Source organism: Vanessa cardui, chromosome Z (genome assembly GCF_905220365.1).
Source record: "Vanessa cardui chromosome Z, ilVanCard2.1, whole genome shotgun sequence".
In the NCBI taxonomy this organism is placed as follows: domain Eukaryota; kingdom Metazoa; phylum Arthropoda; class Insecta; order Lepidoptera; family Nymphalidae; genus Vanessa; species Vanessa cardui.
Genome location: NC_061154.1, coordinates 9,757,909 through 9,770,931, shown reverse-complemented (window position 1 = coordinate 9,770,931; position 13,023 = coordinate 9,757,909). Strand labels below are relative to the sequence as shown.

At 35.9% G+C, this 13,023-nt stretch overlaps 1 protein-coding gene across 2 annotated transcripts in view; it reads left to right on the top strand.

The window, feature by feature from the left end:
* LOC124542949 (tyrosine-protein kinase Abl) overlaps positions 1-13,023 on the top strand; it is a 37,301-nt gene that overhangs the window by 24,009 nt on the left and 269 nt on the right. For both annotated transcript variants that reach the window (XM_047120902.1, XM_047120901.1), the window contains 6 exons: positions 4,549-4,699; positions 4,841-5,000; positions 7,174-7,262; positions 10,320-10,498; positions 10,587-12,053; positions 12,377-12,642. In XM_047120902.1, coding sequence (XP_046976858.1) covers positions 4,549-4,699; positions 4,841-5,000; positions 7,174-7,262; positions 10,320-10,498; positions 10,587-12,053; positions 12,377-12,642 — 2,312 coding nt within the window. The remainder of the gene's footprint in view (positions 1-4,548; positions 4,700-4,840; positions 5,001-7,173; positions 7,263-10,319; positions 10,499-10,586; positions 12,054-12,376; positions 12,643-13,023) is intronic.

Below are 13,023 nucleotides of genomic sequence, written 5' to 3'. Positions count from 1 at the left end.
ACCATCTTTTCGAATGCGATGGTGACTTGCAACCCATTTTGCTGTCATAGTTTTTCAAATGTCCGATCAACCACCAAACCCGCCTGTTCAGTATCTTACTCCTCCGACATATATTACATTACTTTTCGTATAGTTCTGGTATAGTATTATAGTTTTACTAGTCCTCGCAAGCTGGTTCTTCCACATGTTTACATATGCCGTATATCCTTTTCATACTGCTAAAATAACCTCTTGTTCACGATGATCAGTTAAATAAGTATTGCTTGAATTCGAAAAAAAAATTTTGTAAATGATTTAGCATGTAACGCGAATCAATCGGTTGTGATTGCAACTCACATAGCTGTCCAATTTCAAATGTTAGTATGTACTTTATTAGGTAAAAATATGCTATGAGGCACTTAATGTTTATTTATACTAAGAAAACAAAATATAGCCATTGATGATGATATCACGATTATTCTATGTTATCATAATTTCCTCAAACAATGAGTGAATCTATTATTTCAAAGATAAATCGTCACAGAGCATAATTCCCAGGTTTTGTAGGATGTCCACGCTGAAAAGACTTAAGGATTTCTTTTTTACTTTTTTTTATTTCAACATGATGTGTATAAACGTAGTTGTATTTACATGTGTATTTTTGTTTGTTGACACCGACCGCAGAGCACGGTCAGGCTGCCGTACACTAATCTCCGTGCTATTTGTAAACAAACATTCGGCCATTGTTGATTGCTAGTTACTACTATAAGCGTTGATGTATCGATAATTTGTATACAATGTCGGATTCCTTGTTTGATTCACCGGTTAACGAAGTTTTATTAAAGTATGTTACTCGTTCGTTGGATGTAACTTGGCGATTCTACCTCCAGACAGTGAAATCGCTGGTACAAGATAAATGACGCGTATTAATATTGAACGGCTTCTGCCTAGGGCCGTTGAATTTAAAACACGAGGCCGTCTCTCCGAGGAATACAATTACAAAGGTTGTCATTTACAAATACTTTTTTATTATTACGTAAGAAATCATTTCTGTTTTTTTTTTTTTTTTTAATTCCCGGTGTCACTTAGATCTAGATGACGCCGGCGGTAAATCTTAGTGGCGGGTCTGCTTCCGCCTCCTCTAAATAGGTATAATGTGTATAATACGTCTCTCACTCTATAGTGAATCTATAATTATTTATCTATATTGAATCTATATTAATTATAAATAGTAATTCTTCTGTGACTATCCGCAGAAGAATTACTATTTATAAGATAAAAAAAATTGATATATGTTTTTTAATATTAAATTCAAAAATATAATATATTTAAATGCAGAACGTGTTAATAATTTGTATTTTTAAATGAATTTGTTCTCAATATTTCAAATGGAAATGTAATTATACAACATTTTATTTGGATAAACATTCCCTTTGATCGCGAAACTACTGATTCATTTTGAACGAACTCGGTTCCGTCGGGCCGTAAAAATGTTGTCATGTTTATTTAAAATTTATTCAATTATTTCAGTACTTTTCATCGTTTATTTCACTTGACAAGTTTTAAAAGGATTTTCTGTTGGTATGAAGTCAATAGGATTGATTTATAAGGCGCGTGCTAAAAGCGTATCCCGACATGAGCTGGCGAAGTTTTATTTAAAGCAATTAGTTAATTAGTTCGAATTATGCATATGATTTACGATGCTCGTTGTCGTATATTATTATTTTACTTCGACGTGTCAAATATTTTAGTTTCCTCGTTGTATTAATTAGAACTATCAAATTTATATTAATTGAAAATCAAAATAGGCGCTAATTTTGACGGCAATTTATCTAGTCGCATTTGATGTTTCCGTATGAAAAAAAGACGTATAATACTCGAACAAAATCTGGGGTTAGTTATTTAGATTTAAAATCTTGAAGCATCAATCGTTATATGATAAGTCTTATTAACCATAATAACCAACAAACCAAAATAGTTTTTATTTGTTAAAAGTTAGTATTACCTCATTATGCGCGTTTTTCTGTGTTTCTTGACTTGACTTCTTGTAAGAATAAGTTCGGTTGAATTGACTATCATTAACAAAAAGTAAATTCCAATAAATTTACAATTTGAAGAATTCCTTCATTTAAGCAAACGGAATACCGCTCCGTAATCGGGAATCATCAACATAGAACACAAAGTTAATCAATCAAGAAATCCCAAAAGATCCTCTCATATATGTATATAAAAATCCAAGCAATTTTGTATGATGTCTTTAGCTTTCCAACGATAATGTTTCTGACGTTTGTATCAGAACATGATGTTCCGATATACTAGGCCTGAGCATATAGCTCGCCTACCCCACCCGGTGACGCTGTAGAGGCCAATAGGGCCAACAGCAATACACATTTCGAAAAAAAAAAAAAAAAAAAAATGATGTTCCGACTGTAAGGGGTTCATACAAAAGTGTATAGTTTTCAGAATATCAAGAATCAATGTGATATATTAAAAATGGATAGCAGGCTAGCGCGTATCTAAAATGATTCGTCGTTGTAAGTCAAGGATTCAGATATCACTCATAATCAAATAAGTATATTCTCTTTTTACCGTCACGCTTTTCATCGTTGACGATTAATATTACTTATGATACATATTAGTCTTATCGTCTATTTAACCTTAGATTTTCTTATAAACTTTGTACAGTTTATTGTCTAAGTGTGTCTTTGTGTTCTTAAGTTGAAGAACAACTATAACTCTTCTGTAATTGTGGTAAACTATTTTTATCATGTTGGAATGTCCCATAGAATAGCAAATAAGTTAATTTTGTATGTTTTTTTTTTTTAGATCAACTTATAACAAATGTAACGTCTGTTACATGTTCTGAATAAATAAATTGATTTCTGTCAGCAGCAGAGCGATGCTGCCGCAGGCTGATATACGTTGTCTATGTGTTATGTCGAAGTAAAAATGTAGTTCACATTTCACCCAAATCTATCCCGCATTTATATTACTATTTATATTATTACATTTATTTACTAGCGTCCCCCTCGACTTCACATGGGTACTTGATAGGTATCGTTATATTATGACAAAATTAAATAAAATCATTATTAATTGTAGCCTATGTTTTGTTTTGGTGTATAACCTATATTAATGTAAAATTTTATCCAAATCCGTTAGGCAGTCTTTTCGTGAAAGAGTAACAAACATACTGTTGATGATTTGATTAATGTTATGTATGTATTTTTTTATTATATTATGTAGGATGAAATAACCAACGTACATACTCGACATTTATAATATAAGTACATCATAAGAAGTATAATATAAGACAAATGCTTACTCAAGAATAATCAACCATTAAAAAACATAACAGTTATGTAATATGTTTCCCGGAACAATTATATTTTAATCACTACACTTAAACCGAGTTCAAGGATATACTTGAGCACACGCATAAATTAACGGGAAAATGATTTCCATTAAAATATTCAATATTTAAAAACGCCTGTGTAAGTGAACTCACTTATATGGACTTAAAAATCTTTTATAAGATAATATTATATATTACTGTCTACATAAAAAAAGCACTGTCATATTTTTAAATACGTAAATTTTGAAGAGTATTCTAAAATAATATATTAGATTCGTTAACCCAAACTTTTGTAATAAATCAAAACGACGTTTCGAGAAATCAAACTTATCGAACAAGATAACTTCATAACTTACTTTGCTACAATCATTATTAAAATGTATCGTGAAGAGTTCCATTGTCAAATTTTCTCACATCACTATTCATAATAATAAACGATTCTCATTTAGCAATTGTTACCGACTATCTCTAGATCGAATCTAATAGTATATTTCCAAGTTATCTATGCCAAAATGACAAGATATTTACAAACTAAAAAATCACATCATTCTGACAAATTGAGGTTGTTTGATCGGTGTTATTTATTTATTTAGGTTATTCTGTTCTACATTAAGATAAAAGTAAAAACTGACTGAGGCTAATGGCCTCCTCTCTTATTAAGGAGAGGATTTCTAAAATATTCTACAAAAATATATCTTAAAAATTGTTTACATACATATATATGTGTTTTTTTCGCTTATAATAATGGCAAGCTATCTTTTAAATAACAACTTACGTGTTTGGACACATTTGAGTAATTGTGTCTAATGAATTAAATACTTTAAATTGGTTTTTCAATTTGGAATTTGAGATGGGAAAATATCTGTCCACTTTTAATTTGAAAATGGAAGCTCGTAGACAATACCGGATTCAGAATATTTATGTAAATCAATATTGCAAAAATCGTCAGATACGTTTATTTCCATCGGACGGTTGAATATTGTTAAATTGTTAAGGGTATCTACTGAAGGAGTATTTATTAAACAACGCTGTCAACAATCCTTACACTTATTCACTTAATTGTATAAAATACATCATCGGTCTGGAATGTAATATCTTATAATCTTATTATTTTCTTTAAATATTATATTGGTATACATTTTATTTCGTTTATTAAAAACTTATTTGTAATAGACGATTTTGTGTTTGGTTCATGAGTGTTGTATTCCATCCAGGGCTATCGCATGGAGTGCCCGCCCGGCTGTCCCACCGAGGTGTACGAACTGATGCGCGGCTGCTGGCAGTGGAATCCTGCCGACCGCCCCTCATTCCGCGAGATACACCACGCGCTCGAACACATGTTCCAAGATAATTCTATCACTGAAGGTTACAAATTGAATCGAATCGTTTACTACATATTTAAACATTTTTTTTAGTTTGAAGGTTTTATAATCATATAACTTGATATTATTGGGCACGAGATATAAAATATATATGAAAGAATTTTAAGTAAAAATATCGCATCAGAGGTGGCGAAGCAGCTGCAGGAAGGGGTATGCGCAGGCACTCCACAAATGTCGGTGAAGAAGGCGGGCGTCAGCGCCGGCGGCGGGGAGCGCGGCGTGCAGATGCGCCGGCCTACCAACAGACGCGGCAAACAAGCGCCCACGCCGCCGAAACGGACCAGGTAACGACACAGACACTAACACACACAGGCGCAATGCACTCATACAGACACATACATCTTACAAAATGGCAAAGAACTATTAAATATATTTAATTTAATAAGAACCAGGTAACGACACAGACACTAACACATACAGGCGCAATGCACTCATACAGACACATACATCTTACAAAATGGCAAAGAACTATGAAATATATTTAATTTAATAAGAACCAGGTAACGACACAGACACTAACACATACAGGCGCAATGCACTCATACAGACACATACATCTTACAAAATGGCAAAGAACTATTAAATATATTTAATTTAATAAGAACCAGGTAACGACACAGACACTAACACACACAGGCGCAATGCACTCATACAGACACACAGACATCTTACAAAATGACAAAGAACTATTAAATATATTTAATTTAATAAGAACCAGGTAACGACACAGACACTAACACACACAGGCGCAATGCACTCATACAGACACACATAGATCTTACAAAATGACAAAGAACTATTAAATGTGTTTATAAGACTGTTTATTGGTTTTATACCAACACTAGCACAATACTGATACAAAATATACTACACAATTTGTTTATTTACAAGACAATACATTAGAAGTTTCTTTACTATGCTGTCTATGTATTACATACAAAAACCTTCCTCTCGAATCACATTATCTATTTAAAAAAAAACGCATTAAAAATAGCGTACCTTTAAAGATCTAATAATACATAGAGAAACAGCAATAAGCGACTTTGTTTTTTACTATGTAATAAATAATAAAATTAAAAATAATCACTTTTAAATTTTTGTAATACTGTAACAGTTCATAGTCGTATTTCAAGTCGTGAACAATGGCTATGCATGAGCATACTTTGACACCACAGTGATAAATATCTGAAGTAACTTTATACGGGGAAACTAACTAACTACACCTATTCAACTCGGTGGTATTAGGTAGAAGCTTAAATGTTCGCGTTGGAAATGCAGTTTGCTCTTCACATGATCGATATATGTGCCGTGTAGAGCATACTGTCGTTAGTTATTTATATTCTGGTAAAGCTGACGGCCAAACATTATTCCAATAAACGAAATATTGACGTGAATTTGTCAATTAAAATTACGTAAAGATCAGTCGAAGTTGCTGCACGTTAAATTTGTAATTAAGAAAATGTATTCAGATTCGTATTTCTTTTTGCTGACTTAGTTCTTACTGTAGTGTGTTCTGAGTACTTTCTTCAAGTAAGTAAAAGCTTCATTCTTAATGCTTGCTGATAATATTTTCAGACCACTTTTTCGAATACGAAAGAGGGGTCTGAAAATATTAATACTATTAATAGATGCCCAATAGGGTACATTGGGCAAGTGCACAGGGCCCCACGAGGGCCCTCCTCAGATCAAATAAGTATTATACAAATAGGTAATTGTTAATAAAAATAAATGTATAACCTTGTTTTTCTACTTTCTTTGTCATAATCATACGTGCCCCATTATCCTAATATGCCCAAGTAAAAATATTTTGAGCGAATAGTAGTTTCCTAGCAGCGAGCGAGCAGGATTCATTTGCTTAGCGCTATCTATTACCATCGAGAATTTAAGTGTTAAGTAAGAGATCGCCTTGGCTCTGGTCAGTGTAAGAAAAATCAACTATTTCTTCCAACGTTAATTGTAAAATAACCTCAATTGTCTCAATCTGGCATGGCAACCTGACCTACCAACTCATTAGCAAAACATTCCTCAGGGAGGCTAGTCCCAGGCATACTTACAGCCATGAATCTCTTACAAACTCTTCCTGTACTTACACAAGTTCACTTACCCTTCAAATTGGAACACAGCAATACCAAGTATTGCTACTTACACAAACAGGCTTGCACACAAAGCCCTACCACCAAGTACGGTGATGAATACATGACTCATCATGAATGGCATGATCATAATCTCAAAGTATCCAGGGGAAGTCCATTCAATATTAATACTTTCAGCTCTGCGATGACGATTCGCGTTGTTTTGCTTTCATATCGATTACGATGTTCGAAAGAAATGTAACATTTGTGATTCACACCCAGACACATTCCACGGGTTTCATCCGCTCGCCGGCGCTCGAGATGTATTTACATGACAAAGTCGTTTATTGCTACCTGTGTTCTAATGTATTTACAAACTCAACAGCCTTCTATCATCGTGCAGTTCGTTCCGCGAGTCACAGTACGCGACCGAGGAGCAAGGCGGCCATGACGAGGGGCTCGCTTCGCTTAACGGTTAGTTCGAAACAAACTTCCTTACTCCTTATAATTTCTTAATAAACTAGTCATATATGTCTCATATATAGCATTTGCTATACTTACAGGAAATATTTATAGGTGATTATTAATTAGCGAAATCACAAATATACGAAAGAATGGTTTGTAACAGACGATGTTATTTATTATTTCAATCACAATCAACTTTATCGATTTTCACACGGGAATTTGTTTTATGTTATACAATCTTCAGCGGCTCGGAAACTGTTATATATTTTCAGCCATTTAAAATTTTCTACGTAATTTCAATGAAGACATTAAAATAGACTCCTCTAGACCCTAAAATAAATAGTGCAATTTTATTATCGTTTCAATGATGCTAATAAAATAACGATCAGTAGCGACATTATATTAGATATATATGTTTACAATTAAGAGTTATTTGGTTCATTGATACATATTCATCCTCCTTACCATGACACATACATTTATTGTATAACATTTACTTATTAAATATCGAACACGAATTAAAATTGAATTACACTGTAACGGAATGGAACTATGGATATTTCAGCATGTTATTTCATGTATTGTCTTATTCATTTTACAACAGATGTACTCTTAATATGCACTGATGTTGAACTTTTTTTATATACAAGTTCATTTTCAAAGTAACGCATTACATATATTAATTTTCACCTTCTAGATCGTGGTTCGAAATAATCTAGGATTGCTAGTGTAAGCAAATTCGTTATATTTTTCTTAACTATTAATAATTGGTATTATCTAATAAGCTTTTCTCAGTAATGTTTTAAAGATTAACTATGAAACAAAATAACACAATTCGTGTATGTATATTAATTTCGTTCTTCAAACAATAATCGCGATACAGCTAGCAAGAGGATTAATTCTTGTGATCTTTTTATTTGGTCCCACAATTCATCGGATAAAGAGCTATATTCTTTCACAATCAATACGTAATAATACAATATATGTTTTGTATTAATATTTATAATTTAGATATGAAATATTGAAAGTGTGATTTGTTTATTTTTTTGCCGGATTTGCCATGTTTTTTTTTTTTTAAATAAATATTATTTAAATTAGTTCTTAATTTGTGTACATCGAGAACGTACATAATTATTCATAATATAATGAGCAAAGTCTATCGGATCGTTATAGTAAATGATTGTTACAATTGACTTAAAATTTGTGTCATTTTTGCAAGCCCTGTAAAGAAAAAATCGTATTTATGTCTGTCTAACGTCAATGATTTGTTTCACTTATATGTTAGCTCTTACATAAAATTACATCGAGAATAAAATGGTAAATTCGTAAATCAACATTACCGGATTATTTGTCTATATTTCGACTGTAATAAAATCAAAATTATGTAACGGTTTATTCGATAAACTTTTTTTATATCAATCCTTAATGTTTATTTGCAAAATTTGAAAACGTTGAAATTTTTTGTTTTACAATTTCATCAAAGTGTTCAAGTGTCTCTTGCTTGTGCTGATGGCTTTTTATCTTAAATGTTATAATCTATTAGTGTTGTATGATATCTTGTGTTGCACCGGCGTCGCCATTACGATATGATGTCATGCGAATCAACTTATATGCCGCATATCTATTCACCCACTTCCTATATGTATGCTGCTATGTCGTTTTTATTAATTGTATTATTATTATTAATAATTTTAAGCTACATTTAATACATGCATTCCTTTAAAACAGCGTTTTTGTCTGTTTGTCCGCTCGCTCAGGTGTATAGCAATAGGTTCGAAAATTTTGTAAGTATACGATACGTTTCGGGTAGAAACGAATCATGCCTTGATATTAAACTTATCTATATTATCTATGTATACTTATTCCTATTCATTAAAATATGTATTATATATACGAGTTAGTTTTTCTTTTCAACTCATGACAAACCGCGTCGCGTCTGTCAAGATCGGTCTCCGTACTCTGAAGAGAGAAACGTCTTGACAGATGCGTGCGTATTATGTACATAGAATTTATTTATTTAGTTCATTTATATATATTTGTACACAGGGCGTGAAGACCAAAAATAGTATTTTTTTTTTCTACTAACATTTGGTAGTATCAGTAAAAGTTGCTCTGTCTCCATAGAGGACGTAATTTCTAACGCCTTGTGTTCTTAGATCATCTAAATTTTCGCCATTCTAGAAGGCGGTCGTATTTTTTTATTCGATTGATGCATCCACTATCTGTCTTATCTGTTCTTAGATTCTTAGGATTTCTATCTATTAATAAGGGCTTTGTTTTCTTTTCTTTTAGTCTGTAAGTTGTTTGAAAAATTGTTAGCTGTAGGTGTCGTGTTCAATGTTATTTTCTTACCTAGAATTTGTTTAAATTTCACTCATACCTATACCTATCCGTTTCAATGATACGGTCTAGGAGAAGTGCTTGAGTATTGTCGGATCAGTCTGTGCTGACTAGTACCCACTGTCCTAAAGATTTTGTTTTATTTTAATGTGTGTAATTAGTGTAGTTCAGTAGTGCGTAAAGTCTTCGCAATATTATCTGTATTTAAATTTCCATTCACGCATTTCATCCTGGACCGTGTCAGATACGAATGTTCGAAATATTCAATATCATAGAGCATCAACATTTCCATTCAACTTTGTGTTCGGGTATACCCGCAAAAATCTTTTTTTAAGAGATTAATATTTTAATTATTTTTCATTATTATATCGTTTATATTTTTTCCATCTGTAGCACAGATTTGATTACTTAGATGTTAAACAATATTTTAGGCATATTTCATTTTTGATTTTTTTCATACGCATATTTCATAAAGCAAGCCATTACCGATGCCGTAAATTGTTATGTTGCTGTAAAAAAATGTCTTCGAAAATAATAATTTAGAATTTAACGAAAGACTATATTGAAAATAGGTTTTCTTTTAAGAATCTCATGGCGTGGTAGCAGGTTCGATTCCTGTAGGGAACGAATAATTTCTACGAAGAACTATGCGATTTCACGCGTGACGATTCACCAGTACAATTTTATTTTTATGTAAGTTTTATGGTTTTGTTTGTGGGGAAACAGGCGGGGGTCGAGGCGGGGGTCGCGAAGCTTCGTCCGAGGGTTCATTGGCGGAAGCGACGCCTGACACCGACGAGTCGGGCGGTATGGGTCTACCCGAGCATAGGCACCGATCGAAACGGAGACACCATGCGCACGCGCAACCTTCCCACCACCCGCCAGCTCACGAACTGCAGCCAAAGGTATCGCTATCAGACTAAATGTTATGTTTGACTATTTTAATTATGCATTAAATAATTGGAATAAATTTTCTTTATATTTTATTTACAGCCTGGGGTTCAAGTCGCAGCACTTGAAGTTCAAAATGTAAAGCGCGCCATAAATAGATATGGAACATTGCCCAAGGGGGCTCGTATCGGCGCTTATTTGGAGTCATTGCGGCAGAGCGGCGGCGCCGGCAGCAACCCGCAATGCGCTAGTATTACTCGGGAACCGCAACAGGATGAAGCGCGCTCGTTGTCCCCGCGGACAGCTCGAGCTCAACCGCACATGATTCGCTCCAACTCCTCTGGCGGCGTTACAGCCCCCGCACCCGCTTCCCCCCGCGCGTCCCGAGCCGCGCCCCCCCTGCGATCTTTTACTAACAGCCCCGCAAAACCAAGGCCGAGGCTAGCTGAGCTAGAATTTCCTCCTCCCCCTCCCGATCTTCCACCACCGCCGGAGGAATCTGCACAACCCCCGCCTCCACCCCCGCCGCCGGAATGTTGCCGGGACGCCGGCACAGACACGGCAGATAGACTCGAAGACTTTTCTCTTATTCTACAAGACCGTTCAGAAGCAGAAGAAAAACCAGCGAAACAGATCATGAAGGAGATGTTAGAGTTGAAGCTCGTTGCTGAAATAAAGGAACGCGCCGATAAAAAGAAACACAAACAAAAGGAATCACCGCCGTCTCATGAAGTTATTGAGATGCATACTTCATTCGGTGATCCGGTCACGCGGCTAGTGTCGGAGCTCTCCGAGAGCCTGAACATGGAAGCTCTGCGTAAAGCAGAAAAAAAAGTTGAGCCCACAAAACCTATTGACAATGGAAAAGACTCCATATCTCCGATAGACCTCAAAGCGAGTCTCAGGAAGACGTCCTACGGCAGCAACGTCGAAAAGAAATCCGAATTTGAAGGAAAAACCGATTTTAAATCGCAACTCAAAAAAGTTGACACAAATAAAATAAATATCGCGTCCAAGGATGCGGAAGAGCCCGGACGCTCTATAATCGATTTCAAATCGCGATTACGGAAAGTCGATGGCGGTTCGCCCGCGACTAATGGCACTGCCAAAAAGACAGAGCAGAGTTCTCCAGAAGATTCTAGAAAAGACGTGTCGATCAAAAGTGACGACTCGGATAAGAAACGCTCAGAAAGTGGATCGCTGGACACTAGCGCCGGCGACGACGAAGATAAAAGACGAAGTACCGGCAGTATAAGTAGCTTAAAGAAACTATGGGAGAGTAAAGAAACGGATGAGCGATTAAGTCCGAAGTTAAAGCCGAAAGGAGAGGAGAGCGAGGAAGGTTCTCCAGAAGAAAGAAGTGGGGTCGCCATCGGTAGAAGTGGCAGTGTTCAAGTCAGACGGGGTGAAGATAAACCAGTAGTGGCCAGTAAGCCCGCAGTGCGCGCACGACCCCTCGCAAAAAGCGGAATTTATGCCACGCCCCTTGCGCCCCCCGGATCTTCAGAAGCTGACGACGGGGACGCACTAGCCGCTCTAAGAGTTTCATTAGAGTGGTGCACGAACGAGGTACTACTTTGCATTACATTTACTACGACAACTGATTTATTTAGCAGTCGTTTGATTGTATTGACATTGGTAAATAAATTCATAGCCATGTGTTGCATCAAAATAAATTAAGGATTGTGTTCAATGAGATCATCATAGCATTTTAATTTTGACGGTCTTATATTCATAACTGCTTATTATTCGTTTGATTGTATTGACATCCTTATGGGTGAATAACTTCATAGCAAAGTTTTTGATCAAAATAGGTTTAGATTTGTGTTTAATGAGATAAACCAAGCATTCTTACTTTGATCATCTTACGACTGAACTGAAATTTGTCAAAGGTGCGTCGCGGCTGCGGCGGTACCAGCGGTGGGCGGGGTTCGCTCTGGCGTCTTCAGACGTCTGAGCGCCTCGCTCGTCTGGGCGGCGCGTGCGCGACCGCGGCCGCGGCCAGTCGCTGCGCGCCGCAGTTGCGCGTGCAGCTTCGCGCGGCGGCCGCGAGACTGGAGGCGGAGGCCCGAGCGCTCGCCTCCCCCGCGCCCCACCACCACCACCTAGCCGACGGCGTGGAGCAAGCTCTAAGGGACCTCGCCACTATCGTTCACAGGTACCTTCTGATATACAACAACAACATACTGTAAAGTTCCCACTGTTACACTAAGACTGTTAGATCTCTCTCCTTGAGGAGAAGGTTTGAAACATATTCCACCACGCTGTTCCAATGCAGATTGGTGGAATATGTGGCAGCATTTCTATGAAATTTGTCACATGCAGGTTTCCTCACGATGTTTTCCATTACCCCGAACTCGAGGTGAATTATAAACACAAATTAAGCACTTGAATATTCAGCGGTGCTTTGGTTTGAACGCGCACTCATCGGTTAAGATGTACGGGTTATAACAACTGGGCCATCACGGCTCTCTTGATATAATAATTGCAAAATGGTTTAAATCGTGAATAGTGTTGTAATGGTGCACTGTCTCTTTAT